Raw genomic sequence first — 17,454 nt, 5'->3', positions numbered from 1 at the left:
GTACATTTCGGGACGCGCATTGAGAGCACAACGAGAGCACACAAGAGCGTTTATTTGGCATTAAAAAATGACTTTTTGCACAGCGACGCAAAAAGTCATTTTCTAATGCCAAATAAACGCGATCGCCAAACTTTTAATGGGAACTGAGTGTTTGTTTGTGTAAGTGATGTGGTTTATACGTGTTTACTCTGGGTGGAAAAAAGAAAGTATTTGTGGATGCATAAATAAGAAAGTACTTTTTATATATAAATAAAAATACTCGAAAAAATTAATATTTCATTCACTACATGCAACTCAATCAATCTGTACGAAATAAAACGATTTGTGAAAGAATGTATTGTGCTTTTGGTCTGCAATTATAACAACAATATTTAGATAAATGTGGAAGATGCTGACAAAGGCTTTGGGAAAGTTGCGCTTATTTAACTTACAACAGTGCAAAAACTACAAATCTAATTAATTTCCCAAAAAAACTGACGCTTTCCTGAGACATCGTTATAGATTGATGATAACGACGGATTGTAGATATGATAACTAACCATGTCTAGTAAAGCGTCAGCGAAGTTGAAAAATAGAAATCTAACGGTACAAAATACCACGACAAAGAGATTGAATTGGACGCTGTCTAGTCATTTAAGTATCAACCGCTGGCTAGAAAATAATTGTTTAAGTGATTAAAAACAAAAGTAAAAAATAAAATTAGAGCGATTTATTTCAGGTAAATTCGTTTAAAACGGGTTTAATATAAAATGTCATCGTTGAGATTTATTCAACGGAAAATTGCTGCTAAGCAAGAACAATATTTACAAAGACTAAATAGTGTCACCGTAGCGCAGAGGTTAGCATGTCCCCCTGACGCTGAACGCATGGGTTCGAATCCTGGCAATATTTGTGAGGTACTATGCTATGTAAAACTTCTCCCCAAAGAGGTGTCGCACTGCGGCACGCCGTTCGGACTAGACTATAAAAAGGAGGCCCCTTATCATTGAGCTTAAACTGGAATCGGACTGCAATTATTGATATGTGAGAAGTTTGCCCCTGTTCCTTAGTGGAATGTTCATGAGCAGAATTTGCAAATTCAGCAATACCAGTCAAGAGGCAGAAAAAGGAAACGAAGTCGATGAGGTTCACATGAGGCAGTTACACATGATAGTTTAAGCATTTCCGAGAATATTGAGCTATCAGGAAGATTACGTACAATTTTTCAAAAGCATAATGTAATTAGAAGATTAGGAGATGACATCCTTACATTGCTTGTTGAGGAGGGACTTTGTGTTCCTAAAAGCACTAGAAGACATTTAGGTACAAACATGGAGCTGGTAGACCTGCAGGGTAATTTTATAGCCGTGCGCCATGTCAAAGATATCAGGATGTGAAATTGTCTTGCAAGCGTTATCAGCTTTGGTGGCAACATTTTTACCCCCAAAGTCTGATTTTGACTGCGGGGTTTGTTGAGGTGCTTGCAATCCCAATTTACTTTGAAGTTTAAATTGTGGTTTTTTAACGTTTTAGAGATTTATCATATAGTGCATATCAAAAGCATCGTACTCCTGAGAATTGGAAGACTTTTTGTAAATATCGGAACAAGGCCAAATCCGTTATACGGAAGGAAAGAAATAGATATTATTCTGAACGATTTGGTAGTTTGGATTCCAAGGGCTTTTAGCGTGTTCTTAAGAGTTCTGGTTGCTTTGGCGATGACAGTCTAGTCTATGATGGTGATGTTGATACGGTTAACAATTTTTTTGGTTCCGGTGTTGAAGCTAACCGACCTATTATTATTGATTTTGAATCATTTCCTGATATTGGAGATTCCGTTTTCTTTCGTTGTGTAAATATTGATGATGTTGCGGGAGCTTTAGGAAAAATTAAGGCTAAGTCCATTGGTGTTGACGGTATTCCTATCAAGTTTCTTAGACTTATTTCCCTACACTTCTGATTTGATTTTGCATTTATTAATTTCTATTTTGACTTCTTCTGTGTTTCCTGATGTATGGAAAATTTCGCGTGTAGTACCAATTCAGAACTCTTCTATTATTCGTGGTCCTGATGATCTAAGACCTACTTCAATTCTTCCAGTACTTTCTAAAGTTTTCGAACATATTCTTAAAGACCAGATAATCTTGGGTGCTGGGCATAAAATTGTTGTTGTTGTTGTTGTAGCAGTTTATTGTGTTCCATCTTTCGTCTGCTTGACGTGACGTGTATCGTGCGGTCCCTGGTTACAATCGGGACATACATCTTGCACGTCGGCATCAATCCTAGCTCTGTGGGAATTGAGGCGGCTGCATCTGCCGGAACGTAATTGAGCCAGAACCACTCTGGTTTGCCGGGGGAGGTCGTTTTCTTCGGGTGCAATGGGTGGCGGTCGTTCTCCAAGGACTACATTCACCCGGTGCCAATTACCGCGTCTGCTACCGTGTCTGCATGAATGTTGTTCAGACCCGCTTGATAAGCCGCTTGATCTAGAGGTTCTCTCTTGTAGCGCTGCACCTCACGCTCTAGATCATATAGATCTACCTTAAGACTTCTGGGCGGTGGATATCTATCCACAAGATGATGCTTTCGATGGTTTCTGCGATAACAGCCCAAAAGGTATTGCTTAGACAGCATGTAGTTATGTCTTCGCACTGGTAGGATCTTTGTCTCCTGATGGAGGTGGTCCACATGAGAACTGAGGAGACAGCCCGTCGCAATTCGGAGGGCGGCATTCTAACAGATCTGAATATTATTCCACTGCGTGTCACAAAGTTGACGAGACCACACTGGCGCTGCATAACTTACCACAGACCGGCCAATTGCTTTGTACGTGATCAACAAGGTTTCTTTTTCTGCACCCCAAGTGCTGTCAGCGATTGACTTGAGGACCTTGTTTCTACTTTTGACTTTATTGCAGATTGCTGTGGCATGTGAGGAGAATGTGTAAGAGCTGTTAAATGTGACGCCAAGTATTTTGGGACACTTGATGGTCGGAATCATTTCTCCATCGACCATCACAGTCAGCTCAGTATTCACCTCACGCGTATTTGTTGTGAACAGTGTGGCTGAAGATTTGGTGGCGGATATCTTCAGATTTCTTGCAGCGAAATATGAGGCAAGCTCGTTGAGGTAGACGTTCAACCTATCGCAGATGTCATCATTGGGTGGGGGGCCGGATGCCATGATCGTACAATCGTCCGCATATGATACGATCTCTATGCCGTCTGGAGGGGGTGGAATGGTGGAGGATAGGTAGAGGTTAAACAGTGCCGGAGATATCACCCCACCTTGGGGAACTCCCTGTTTCACTCTACGGTGTTTCGACTTCTTATCCCTAAATTCCACAAATAACTGGCGACCACACAGATAATTCGCGACCCATCGTTTCAGGCCTGGCTGGAGGGACGTGTTGGCGATGTCCTCAATTAAGTTGGCATGGTTGACCGTGTCGAATGTCTTCCATAGGTCCAGTGCCACGAGGACCATACTATCACATGGCCTGGGCTGATTGAAGCCACGGCAACTGTGTGCGGTGATGGCATGCAAAGTTGTTGTTGTGCTATGCAGTCTTCGAAATCCATATTGATGCTCGGCGAATGGAAATTCTCCTACGAGGCTCGGGAGGAGTAATGCCTCAAGCGTCTTTGCCACTGGTGAGAGAAGGGAGATCGGTCTGTACGACTCCCCCAAACTCGGGTCTTTTCCAGGCTTCAGTAGCGGGATTACTCTGTCCATTTTCCAGACATCGGGAACTATAAGAGTGTTCAATGACAGGTTGAGGACAGTGGTAAGGTACTCAACTCCAGGTGAATCCAGATTCTTCAGCATCAATGTAGAGATTCCGTTGGGGCCCAACGCCTTAGATGATTTGGCGCCACGGATGACATTCGTAACTTCGCCCAAGGTAAATTGTGATGGCTGTCCATCGGCTCGGAGACCACGGATTCGGCGAATGGCTCTTCTCCTTGCCCTGTCACACTCGGGATGCACAATAAATTTACGGCTGAACAACCTGGTGCATCTCTTCGGATCAGTCACGGTTAACTCGCCAAAAGTGACTGAGGTCATGTCGTCCCGTCTGCCGGGGTTCGAGAGTGACTTAACAGTGGCCCACAGTTTGCCTAAACCGGTGTCTAAGTTACATTGCTCCAAGTGTTCCAGCCACAAATTCCGCTTATGTTCGTTGACTACCCTGTTTATTTCCAGATTCAGCTTGCTGATTCTGGGGTTAGCGGGGTCCATAGCACGAATCTCATTACGCTCGTCTGCGAGTACCACTGCTTGCGCCGGGAAACTGGGTCGCACTTGGGGTATTCGACCTGCTGGTATAAAGCGAGCGGCTGCTGCATTAATGATGTCTCGGAATTTCCTCTCGGCCACAAGCACATCAGAGGGGGTTGGCAGTTCACTGAAGCGGCGATTGGTATACTCTCTGAAGCCAGTCCAATCGGCCTTCTTATAATTGATAAAGTCCGGCGCTCAGAGGCTATGAAGTCGGGTGGTCGGTCGATGATGAGAATTATGGGGAGGTGGTCTGACCCCAAAGAGATGACGGCTTGCCAGGATACGTCACTCAGGAGATCAGGGGAAGCAATTGAGATGTCTGGCGAGCTGCTGCACCTCCTCGTAATCCAAGTGGGGGCATCCTCATTCAACGTGCAAAACGTGGAGCAATCTATCTGCTCTGCCAAAGCCACGCTGGTCGTTACCTAGGGGAGAATGCCATGACGTGTGATTTGCATTAAAATCTCCCAGAACCAGACGATTATGGCCAGATAGCAACCCACTTATGTCGGGGTTGTAAGCCTGGCCATTAATCGGGACACAGCTACCAACAGGCGGTATATACACGTTGTATATCTCTATCTCGGCAGTACCAGACCTGACTGCGACGCTTGTGACCCACTGCTGGCTATATTCGCACAGCACCTTGCGACATAGCCAGTATGACTATACTCTCGTAGTGAAGTTAGGCCTGAGCATACATTCCATGTATGGGTCACTAGCGTCAAGCGCAGGCGAGATAGGTCTATACTGCACGGAATCACGGAATGGTGTATAACGAAGGCCAATCCCCCACCTCTATTCCTTGAGCGATCCTTTTGTAGCACATTGTAACCGTGACAACTGTGCAAGCTGCAGGTGTTGGTCAGCTTTGTCTCATGGATTGCTGCGACCAATATGCTCTTCCGACTCATAAAGTCTACAATCTCATCAATCTTGCCTCGCAGTCCATTGCAGTTTAACTGCAAGAACGATACACTTCCCGGCACTGGCCTGGCAATAGTAGGGCTAGGATGCTGTTGTTGCATAAATTGCCGTACGAGAGAGGTCGGGGGGGTCACATAGTCCGACGATGAGGACGCCGAAGGCGACGACGACGACGCTTGTGACCCACTGCTGGCTATGTTCGCACAGCACCTAGCGACATAGCCAGTATGACTATACTCCCGTAGTGAAGTTAGGCCAGAGCAAGAACGGAAATGTACCCACTCCATGCACCGGTTACACCTCACCGACACCGACCGATGATGATGGCGGTTCTGGCAAACTGAACAGAACCAGGGTCCGGGGTTCTTTTCAATCCCGGCACGGACCAGAAGCGTGCGGAGAAGGCACTCCGGGATGTGCCTCTCCCATGACGAATAAAGACGAACACGTACACTGAGGCGGCAGCCCTTGGCTATGAGGATTCCATCGGGTCAATCCGTTGCGTACAACCGGCTGCGATGGGATTGATAAAAATTGTTGATTCCCAATATGCGTTTCGATCAGGTCACAGCACGACATCTATGCTGCTTCATCTTACTGAGTCAATACGGAATGGCTTGAATAATGGGAAAGATTGTGTCCTTTTGTCTCTTGACTTGACTAAGGCATTTAATTCTATTTGCTTTGGTACAATGGTTGATAAATTAAGGGATAACTTTAAATTTTCTAGATCTGCTTGCAGGCTTGTTATATCGCATATGTGCGGTAGATCACAATTTGTCGATTTTAATGGAGCTCGATCTAGCATTATTCCCCTCTCTTCTGGTGTGCCGCAGGGATCGGTCTTAGGACCTCTTCTTTTTATACTCTACATTAATGATTTTTCTGAATTCCTTGAACCTAACTTGTGTAAAACCTTCCTTTTTGCAGACGATATATATCTTCTTTTTAGTATGGATCGTGGTTTTAGCAATATTTTGGAGATGAATATTAATGCTTCTATAGGACGAATCTTGTTATGGTCTAGTCTTAACTCGCTTTCTAACAACCCTTCAAAAACTAAGGCATTACAGTTTGGATCCCAGATGCAGCCTGGATATGATATTTTTGTGGGAAATTCTAGAGTTAATTTGGTTGATAGGATTAAATGTTTGGGGATAGTGATTGATAAAAACCTTAATTTCGGTTGTCATATTGACTCTCTCCATTCTCGTGTTTATGGTATTTTGCGTCGGTTGTATTCGGCAGGTATTTATTTCCCTTCGTGGGTGAAAGTCAGATTTGCTCACGCTCTGTTAATGCCTCACCTTTTATATGGCTTGGAGATGACGTCAGGAACGTTTGACTATAATCTTCTTAAACTGAAACGGGTTATGAATGCAGTAGCTAGGTTTGTATATAATGTATGTGTTCGTGACAACATTTCTGGGTATGTCACAACCTTTTTGGGAACTTCTTTTGACCATTTTATTGATCTACGAAATATCTTATTCTTTTAAAAAGTTATTGGGTTGCCCAAAAAGTAATTGCGGATTTTTTAAAAGAAAGTAAATGCATTTTTAATAAAACTTAGAATGAACTTTAATTAAATATACTTTTTTTAACACTTTTTTTCTAAAGCAAGCTAAAAGTAACAGCTGATAACTGACAGAAGAAAGAATGCAATTACAGAGTCACAAGCTGTGAAAAAATTTGTCAACGCCGACTATATGAAAAATCCGCAATTGCTTTTTGGGCAACCCAATATAAAAAGTGGAACACCGATATCACTGCGTAGCTACTTCAATTTTTCTCGCTCGAGTAGGAGTACTCAGATAAACTTGTCCGGTTATTTGGGTCTGTTTTCGAAAGATCATTCTGTATTCGTGTGACCAGGAATTGGAATGTTTTTCCCGCCGAGTTAAGAATCTTTTCACACTCGAATAATGTATTTCGCTTAAAACTTATTAACTTCTATTCTACAAACTTAGTGTTGTTGCTTGAATCTTTTTGTATTGCTAACATGGGACTTGTTAAAAAATCCAACAGAAATAAATAAATAAAAACAATTGACGATATGTCATCCGAGCCCGGGGATTTATTTACGTCGAGATCTGCAAGAACCCTTTTGACTCCACGTGTTCGAAAATATATCTGAGGCATGGAACTAGGTACGTCTTCAATAATGGGGAGTGGTTAATCGCTTTCCGGCAGGGAAGAATTTCCTGCAAACATGTCAGCCAGCAGGTTAACCTTATCAACCGCGTCAGTGAATATCTGGATATCGGTATAGCCGATGAGTTGCCCTTCACTCTTTTCACAAACGACCAAAAACTTTTACTTCCCCTTTAAGAAGAAAGAACTTTGTCACGAAAACGCTGTTTGTCAGAAACTTTTCGCGTCTAAGTACTCTGGAACAAGAAGTTCTTGTCTGTTTGCGCAGCAATTCATTATTTTTATTTGAAGTCACAATCAAGAAAGCAAAGTTTCCAATTGAAATTGCGGAAGAAATCATTTAGATCAGCCCAACGAGCTTTTTCGTACATAAAAATTGTCCGCTTTGGGGCTGTAGATAAAGCGGCACGAAGGGTAGAATGCGAAAAGGATGCTGAAATAAGGCAATGATCGGAATCTCCAAGAGGTGCATGTACAATACATTAACTTCGTACTTTTCAGGATGCGAAGTTAAGAAAAGATCAAGAGTACACACACGGAATGTGTGTCGGTTTATTCACTAGTTAAGTCAATTTATTCTGCGTTGCAAAGAGCCCGGCGTATTGGCCCCCCGGAGTCGTGTGGCTTGAATGGGAAAGCCAAGAGAAGTTATGGACATTAAAATCCCCAGCGACAACGATTTCACTGTCCGGAAAGCCATTAATGGAAGCCTCCCTTACCATGTTTGGACTTCTATATAAAAATCAGAAACGTATGTGTGTTCCAATCCTGAGTTTGAATGTATTTCGAAACCATCCAACGTACTGTCAACCAGAAAACAAAAACAAATTGGCGTGTGTAATAAGGTTAACAGACTCGAATCTCTTGTCTCGTTCAATACTTGTGCCTTAGGCAATGGGACCACAGCGACAAGAGAACAAGAATGTCAACCTCAAGACACGATATGAAATGGGAGAGGAGTGGGGAGCTAATACACCACTAAGAGAGCACAAAAAATGCCCTTTGTGTGAGGGAGATACGTTGTTGTCTTTTGCAAAATTCCCAAGAGAAAGAATGTGTGTGTCTGCGTGTTGCTATTGGTGTTGTTTTTTCTGTTGTAATCCATTTGTTTGCTATTGTTGTTTGTTAATCGTTTCGATATTAGAGTGTGGATTTGGTTTTTTATTTCTTTATTGTAACGAGGTGGTGTTTTGTTATTGTTTGTTTCGTTTATTATCTGTTTGGTTTGTTTTTTTTTTTGTGTTTGTAATCACTGAATTTTTTTGTTATTTATTTAAAACTATTGACAATATTAAATTGCGAACCGGACGTCGAACAAACTACTGAGATGAAGCATAATATACAATTTTATCAGACCTACATTTATTCTTTGCTCTCCATGTTTGCGATTGTCTGCTCTATTTTTATCAAACCAGTAATCAGTTTTGTTGAGCTGCCGTGATTTACGCATCTAAGATTTTGTGTACGGCTTAAGCATACCTGTGGCCTACTATTAGTTCAAATAATGTGGTGCATACAAAAATTTGAAAATTTTTAAGTATTTGCGAAGAAATTGATTTGAAAAGTCCAACAAAAGTGCACCCTGCACCTCCAATAGGCTTAAGAAGCTCACCATAATTGTTAAAAATGTCAAGATTTGTGTCTGAAATAGGAGCGGCGAATGGTTTGTAAACCGTGGAAAGATTGACAATAAAAATGCGGAAGTAACCAGACTTGCACATTATAATCATAAGAATTTTTTGGCTTTAGTTATGAATTAAAAAAAATTATCCATTTGGACAAATTTGAATTTGTCCCTTTAATTTAAGTACATATCTATCGTAGAATTAGTCGAAGTATATGAAGTCAAATTGTGAATTGTTAATGAATTTGTAGCACGTAAGAAAATATCTATTAGCACTAAGTGTACATATTGTGAATTTCTAATCTTAAGCCATTTTTAGTACTTAAGCTCATCTGCAATTCTTTTACTAATGAACTGCCCACTCCTTCTACAAACGCAGCAAGGTGAGCAACACATCTCTACTCTTTCTCTCATAATAAAACTAGTGTCTCTTTATCAAAACCCGAAATTTACCATTGCGTTATTTTTTTCTCTAACTCTTTTTCGTTGGGTTTACCTTCTCGTCATCTAACTTATTATTCCTCGCTCTATGAGGAATAATAAGACTAGTTCATCGCATATTATTACAGTCCACACAGCATCGACTGAGGGAATTCCGCCAGTGACGTCACCGCCTCTCTTTTCTCAAAGCAACAGCCGCTCTAACCCCGCTTCACGTCTAACTGGAAGACCCCCACTCCTGTTCATGGTCCTTCGAAACCGTTCACTGAGTTAACCATCAATTGAGGTAAATCCCGTCTGCAGTGTCTAGCATACGTAGATGTGTGTCATCGTTTCGGTAAGTGAAACCACATAAGTTGTCTAAGAAGTCAGGTCAAACAAAACAAAAAGACATAAAAAGGCAGCATACATTACATACACACTCAAAAAAAAAAAGAGATAGAAAAAAGGAGATAGTGCCACACAGAAAATTTACAGAAGGTCAAAATCGCATGTGAAAATTAAAAAACGCATTTTTAAATGCGGAGTGAAACAGGGGAAATTCTACGTAAAATCCCTTAAAAAAGAGATACAATTTGTTATACTGCGGAGATTATCAGCTCGTCTCTATTTCTCTCAAAAAGTGTGTATGTAAATGCCTATGTCTATATACATAAAAAGATAGAATCGTCAATTGTGAGAGGAAAGTGCTAAAAGTGCAAAGAAGTGTTGTTTCTGTCTGTCCTCATGTGTTGGACACGGTGAAAAGTGCTGAAAATAACGTTATTTAAAACATATTTTTACGCGTCTCTGAAAATTGCTTAAAAGTAGTGTTATTTTGTTCGTTGCCATAAATCCCGTTAAAGTCAAATGAAAGTCGTTTAAAGTCTACATAACGGATTATGATTACAAGAAAAAGTACATAATTTATATCAAAAACATAAGATTCGGTAATACATAGGCGGTTCTATATACAACACAAAGTTCAACGATCGTTTCGTACAGTGTATAAGGGAACGGAGATTAATGTTAGCTCTCTCATTAGATTGGTATTGAGAAGAGAACAAATAACTAAACTGCAACAGGAAAGGCCAATGCCAACAACGAATGAAGAGCAAAGGAAAAGAAGAAGCACTCAGACAGACAGACACACACTTACAAGAAGAAGAATTTATTACATTTAAATAGATTTGAAGCTATGTAAATGGAAATGAAATAATTAAAAGGAAAACAAAGGGCAAAATTTAAAAGAAGTGTAAAAAAATATTGCACTTATTGAAACACTAATTCTAAATCACAGCACTATAGTTTTTATTGCACGGCTCCCTCACATTTGTACATTATTGCACGATTCTATCTCCATTTACATTTCAAGTATAATTGTCATCATCCACCTGCGACAAACGTAAACAAACAAAAAAAAAACACGAACCTATCAAAGCAACTGGGTTGCGAAAAAAAGAGAAAATTAAACTGAAGACATAAAGCGTAAATAAACAAAGTGAAAAAAAAACATACGCGCCATTCTCCGCTTAAGCTCTGTTACTGACAAGTATGAGTGTATGTTTGTTCAAGGGGTCTCGTCTGTGCTGCTTACTCCCTACGCATTGACTCTGCCGTTGCTCGACAGGCAGAGCCCACGCGTTCAGCCACCTGATACACACACGTACATATGTAGGCAGGTTGGTTCGCTCTCACTAGAAGTGGTCATATGAGGATCAAAACAAACCACCAAATACGCGGTGTTGCCAGACTAGTGGGTTGGTAATATGTTGTGGGATTCATGTCTTTCTGGAAAATTTTCCGCGCTTATGTAAGTTGACGGAAAACCAACCCGTCCATAGAAATAGAATAGAAGTTTGGGAGTAGAAGAACAGTGGTGTTCATATAACGCCAGCAGACATACACTCGGAAAAAAAAGATAAAAAATAAATAAATAAATGTTGGATAAATACAGCGGCAGTGCATTCGTGGGGATTTACCTTTCAATTCATATGTAATCTAAATTGATAAGCAGGAATAGTTTACATACTAACAGAATCAATATATATATTAACTAACCCTTTTCATTACAAATCATATACGTATGGTTTACCTGGTTTTCAGCCTTTGTGTGAACTTGTTCAACAAGTTAAAAATTTTTAATGAATGAAACAGAGATATTTGAGGAAATTTATGGGGTTATAAAGGCGTATGTGTTTTTACAATTTTTGGAAATTGATTTACACATATGATCAAGAAACCAACTCCAAGTAAATTTCAACAACTATCATCTGCAGGTGTTGTAAATTATTGAATACCCTAATTGCCCAAGTCTCTTAATGCACTTTCCTGTGTTTCCAGAGGCAAACGGAATTTCTTACGACTTTTTACCAACTAATTCTGCTACGCTAGGTTTGTTTTCAGACCGGAATTGAAAACTCTTTACTCTTCGCTTACTCACCCACTTTCTCATCGTACACTGTGTTGTACGCTTACTCGCTCTCTTTGCCCTCGTTCACTTTATTTTACGGAATCAGTACATGATGAGCTTGGAAAACGCAACGGCAGACTTGGCGTCATAGCCTTCAGTATCTAATCCTTTATCGAATTCCGCTTTCGCAATCAAAACTTCGTCGAGCCATGACAAGTTTCTTTTCGATTGTGACCATTTGATCAACTTTTGCACTCAGTTTGAACAGAGTGACATTCAGGATCAAACTGATTCGGTATTGGAAGTGAAATTGGAAGATCTCGAGAATCGGTGGCAACGACTGCAGGCTACCTATGAAGGTCTCATGCTAGCTCCAAGGAATGTCAATACCAAAGACTTCCGGGAGAATGCTAGAATTAATTTCAATGCTAGCTCCGAGGCCTATTACACGGCGAGGTCCCAAATCCTAGATATTCTAAGAATGTCAGGTGGAAATTCTCGCCAAAACGCGAGACATAGCCTTATTCCCGCTTACATTCCCCAGCCTTCGGTTAACCACTCTTCTCAAGATGTTGCTAACAGTTACATCAAAGTCCCGCCATGTGATACAGAGGTATTTAAAGGAGGTTACGAAGAATGGCCGTCATTCCGTGACATGTTCACGGCGGTTTACGTCAACCATCCGAAATTGACAAGAGCTCAGAAATTGTATCATTTGCGGAACAAGACTAGGGGTGCGGCCGGCGACATAGTCAAAAGATACACTCTTTGCGACGAAAACTTCGAGCTCGCTTGGAGTGCTCTAAAGGCTCGCTATGAGAACAAGCGTGTCTTAGTAGATAATCAATTAAAGATTCTCTTCAACATTCCTTCAGCTTCTGTGGAGAACAGTGAGGCAATTCACAAAATTCAATCCACCGTGAGTGATTGTCTCTGCACTCTCAAGACTCTTGACGTCAATGTAGAAAGCTGGGATCCCATACTGCTATACTTGGTTTCGACCAAGCTGCCAGATGAAACGCTGGCTCTGTGGAAACAATCCCTCAGATCTCATCGCGATCTTCCTACCTGGAATCAGCTCGATGAATTTCTCATCAACAGGTATGAAATCGTGGAACGGCTCTCGAGCATAAAAGCCACAAAGACCAGAAGTTCGCTCCCGTCTCAAAGCAGTGGTAAGATTCAAACTTATCACTCGCAAGAAAAGCTAAGCTCTTCTTGCCCCCTGTGCAGTTCCGACCACACAATAAGGAGTTGTGAACAGTTTCGGAAATATACTGCACAACAACGCATAGATTTTGCATACAAACACAAATGGTGCATAAATTGCCTCTCCTCATCTCATCTCAAGACAAATTGCAAGAGCGTGAACACTTGCATCATTTGTCATAAGCCACACCACTCTCTGCTTCATCTAAGAGGTAAGCCAGAAGAAAAAACTGAGGATAATACAACCCATTCTGGTCACGAGGATGACAAGGGTCAAATAAAATCTTCTGGCATAAATTCAAGAAACACGTCTCATAATGAGGCTCCCTCAACTTCAGCCGCAAGGCGATCCTCACAAGTTCAGGTCAATTTTTCGGCCAACAACGACATGATTTTGTTACGAACAGCTCCAGTTCGTGTTGAACATCAAGGGGAGTTATTTACGCTAAGAGCTCTTATTGATCCCGGGTCTCAACGAACCTTTATAACACAGAGAATTCAGAAGCGCTTGCAAATTCCCACTTCTAAAGCGCATTTTGAGATTTTTGGAATTGGCGAGCAGACTCAGACGTCGAATAAAGAATGCCAACTAGTCATTGTTGCGGAGAAATACGATGTCCGCTTTTCAGTCTCGGCAATAGTATTGCCTAAAATGACAAAATGGCTTCCGTCCGTCTCGTTCGAAATCTCAAATCCCTCAGAGTTGGAGGAGCTAGATCTGGCCGATCCAAATTTCAATAAATCCGCTCAAATTGACCTGATTTTAGGCAATGATTCGGAACGATTCATAAATATTGAAGGTATCAGGAAGAATATATGTGGCGATACCTCGGCATACATTACAGTTTTTGGCTGGGTATTGAGCGGTCCAATGCAAACTGAGAGAATTTTCTCATTTTCCACAAACGTGGTTGAATCCGAAGATGTGAAAATAAGTGAACTTCTGAGAAAATTCTGGGAGCTAGAAGAGGTACCTCTGGCTCCCCCTCTTTGCAAGGAAGATCAGTTTTGTGAAGAGTTCTACTGTAAAACTACGTCCAGATCCCCGGATGGTAGATACGTCGTGAGACTGCCTTTCAAAGCAGAATTCTCCGACGCCCTATCTCTTGGCTCATCCCGTTTTCTAGCGCTAGCTCAGTACAATCGGATGGAGACAAAGCTCTCTGATGATCCCGAGCTAAACACCGAGTACAATTCGGTGTTAAACGAATATATTTCTCTCGATCATGCTCAGGAGACCTCGTCTCAGGAGATTAACTGCGGTGGAAAATACAATTCCTTTTATCTCCCTCAACACGCAGTTGTCCGAGCAGAGCACACTGGGCCTACACTACAAACCGATTTGACATCTGTGATCCTCAGCTAACGTAGATACCGATATGTGTTCTGTGGGGACATTCAAAAGATGTATAGGCAGATATGGCTACATCCTATCGATAGAGCATATCAGCGAATACTTTTCAGACCGGATCCTAAGGGACCGGTGAGAGATTTTGAACTGAAAACGGTTACCTTCGGCATGAATTGCGCACCGTTTTTGGCGATTCGCACACTCTCGAACACTCGCACGAATTTCCCAATGTCGCGAAAGCATTGAGGAAAGAGACATATGTCGATGACATTTTGTCCGGCGGCTTCTCTATAGAGGACACCACTCGGGCGCAAGAGGACTTGAGATCAGTCCTGAAGCAAGCCGGGTTTTCTCTCGTCAAGTTCACTGCAAACGATCCACAGTTGCTTGCGCATCTCCCACCGGAGAGTCTGTATGACTCCGATTTCCTACGCTTCGATGAATCAAGCACTACCAAGACACTGGGTATCAGGCTCACTGATTCGTTTAGTTATACCCTCGGCCCTTTACCGACAGACCAGCCCATGAGCAAACGCAAGGTCCTCTCTGCCGTCGCGCAATTGTTTGACCCTGCAGGATGGGTTGCCCCTGTAGTGATCAGGTCGAAGATACTGATACAGCAACTTTGGCTAGAAGGGCTGGATTGGGATGACGAACTCGGCTCAGAGACCCTGCTGAAGTGGAATTCTCTAGTGAATGATTTGAATCACATCGGGGCGATTTCCATACCTAGATGGCTACAATATCATCCCTCTAATACCGTGGAGCTTCATGGGTTCTCTGACGCGTCTCAAGCAGCAATGTGCGCATGCTTGTACATTTGGTGTCAAACCTCCAACTCGGTTGTTTTCTCGAATTTGCTCTTCGCAAAGAGCAAAGTAGCCCCACTGAAGCCAGTGTGCCTGCCACGTCTAGAGCTCAACGGAGCGTACCTCCTCGCAAAGCTTGTCAATTTTGTATTATGCACTTTCGATCTAGACATTAGTGGCATAACTCTCTGGACGGACTCATCCATTGTCCTTGGTTGGTTAACAAAACCACCATGGACATGAGAAACATACGTGGCAAATCGGACGTCCAGAATTCATGACCTTCTTCCAGGGGGACATGGCGGCATGTCCCTACTCATGACAATCCAGCGGACCTCGGCACAAGAGGTTGTAGGCCGCAGGACCTCACCTGCAACACATTGTGGTTTCATGGCCCGAATTGGCTGACGAACCCACCGTCAGAATGGCCGAACAGGAACCCTTTGGTTTCCCCGGAAATAGGGAAGCGCCTGGATATCCTGGTTATACATGAGAGAGTAGAAGATTCAGACCTCTTGCTCAGATTCTCTTCGTACCCGCGAGCACTGAGGGTAATCTCCTACATATTCAGATTCTACCATAACTGCCTTGGTAGATCTAGAGGTGACACAAGAAACTCCTCTCCCATTCTTACCCAAGATGAGGTAAGGCACACCAAATCCCGTTTAATAATGTTAGCCCAGATGAAATGGTACCCTGAGGAATACAAGCAGGTTAGTAGGGCTGAGGAATTGTCCAACAAAAGTTCACTACAATGTCTGAACCACTTCTTAGATCGGGACAAAGTCCTACGCGTTAATGGCCGACTCGCGGCCTGTTCTTTACCCTACAACGAACGATTTCCCATCATACTGCCGGGGAACTCTCGCCTTTGCCATTTATATTTGCTCCATTTGCACGAATTTCTCGCCCACGGTGAGTGCATTCTCATGTGTCGTATGATTCAAACAGAGTTTTACGTCTCACGACTCAAGCCGAGAGTGAAGAACATCATTCATAAATGCAAGACTTGCATCATTTTTAAGAAGAGACCGTGCGTCCAAATAATGGCTCCACTCCCCCCTGACCAGCATTTCACGTGACTAGTATAGATTTTGCAGGACCTTTTGAAATTATGGTTTCATCCCTGCGCCGATCCCCTCTCCTGAAAGGCTATGTGAGCATTTTCGTGTGCTTCGCTACCAAGGCCGTACATTTAGAGCCATGTTCCGAGCTCTCCACAGCAGCATTTGAAGCCGCATTCTCTCGTTTCCTTGGGAGGCGAGGCCTACCTAGAAAGGTAGTGTCTGATAATGGGAGAAATTTCGTAGGGGCCAGTCGCAAAATGCTTAGAGAATTTAGAAGTTTTATTCAGGTGGCGGCAAGCGACATTGCGGAAAAATACGCTACACAGGGTTTCGAGTGGCAGTTCATACCCCCTCATGCTCCACATATGGGTGGCCTATGGGAGTCGGCCGTTAAATCTTTCAAGCACCATTTCAAAAGAGTAGCTGGTGCTCATTTGTTTACCTTCGAGCAGTTTTCGACCGTCCTTGCTCGAATTGAAGGAGTTCTAAACTCACGGCCCATCTCCGCTATCTCTGAGGATCCTAATGATCTCACAGCCCTAACACCCGGACACTTTTTGAAAGGTGCTCCAATCATGGCATTTCCCGAGCCTAGTGCTGATGACATTTCCCTGGTGAATAGGTGGTCGAAGCTTAAGGCAATCCATCACCAGTTTGCAATACGATGGAAGGAAGAATATCTGAGGACGCTACAGGAGCGATATAAATGCAAAACCACTACTCCCAATATAAGGGTCGGCGATCTTGTGGTCGTAATGGATGATCTACTACCGCCTAGCGAATGGCGATTAGGAAGAGTGGCCAAGACTCACAATGGTTCGGACAAGAACATTAGGGTAGCCGACGTAAGAATTGCATCGGGAGTCATTACGCGACCGATTGTTAAATTATGCCACTTACCTTTGCTCAATCAACCCCAATAGAAATCCTAGTATAATACTATCTCGATGCATCATTGTGTTTGCTAAACCATCTTATCACTCATCTTATCTCGTTCTCACATGCTCTGTGTCACTTGTTGATTGCATTACCAAATCATTAACATCTGTCTACTTTCAGGTCAAATATGAATGCCCAAGATTTCTACAAGTGCATGCTATGCAAAAAACGTCATGCCCTCATGTACTGCCCACAATTTATACTGATGACTGTAGAAGACAGGAGAGCCGCCGTTCGATAGCACCATTACTGTCGAAATTGTCTGGCAAAACGCCATA

The 17,454-nt window shown here is 42.4% G+C and overlaps 1 protein-coding gene across 1 annotated transcript; it reads left to right on the top strand.

Moving 5' to 3' along the window:
• Positions 1–9,728: 9,728 nt before the first annotated feature.
• Positions 9,729–14,376, top strand: LOC131996080 (uncharacterized). The gene is made up of 3 exons (XM_059365528.1): positions 9,729–9,746; positions 12,061–14,062; positions 14,138–14,376. Exons 1-3 carry the CDS (start codon positions 9,729–9,731, stop codon positions 14,374–14,376), a joined length of 2,259 nt encoding a protein of 752 aa, XP_059221511.1.
• The last annotated feature ends 3,078 nt before the right edge of the window (positions 14,377–17,454 follow it).

This window comes from Stomoxys calcitrans, chromosome 3 (assembly GCF_963082655.1).
Source record: "Stomoxys calcitrans chromosome 3, idStoCalc2.1, whole genome shotgun sequence".
Taxonomy (NCBI): domain Eukaryota; kingdom Metazoa; phylum Arthropoda; class Insecta; order Diptera; family Muscidae; genus Stomoxys; species Stomoxys calcitrans.
This window is presented reverse-complemented; position numbering and strand designations above follow the sequence as displayed.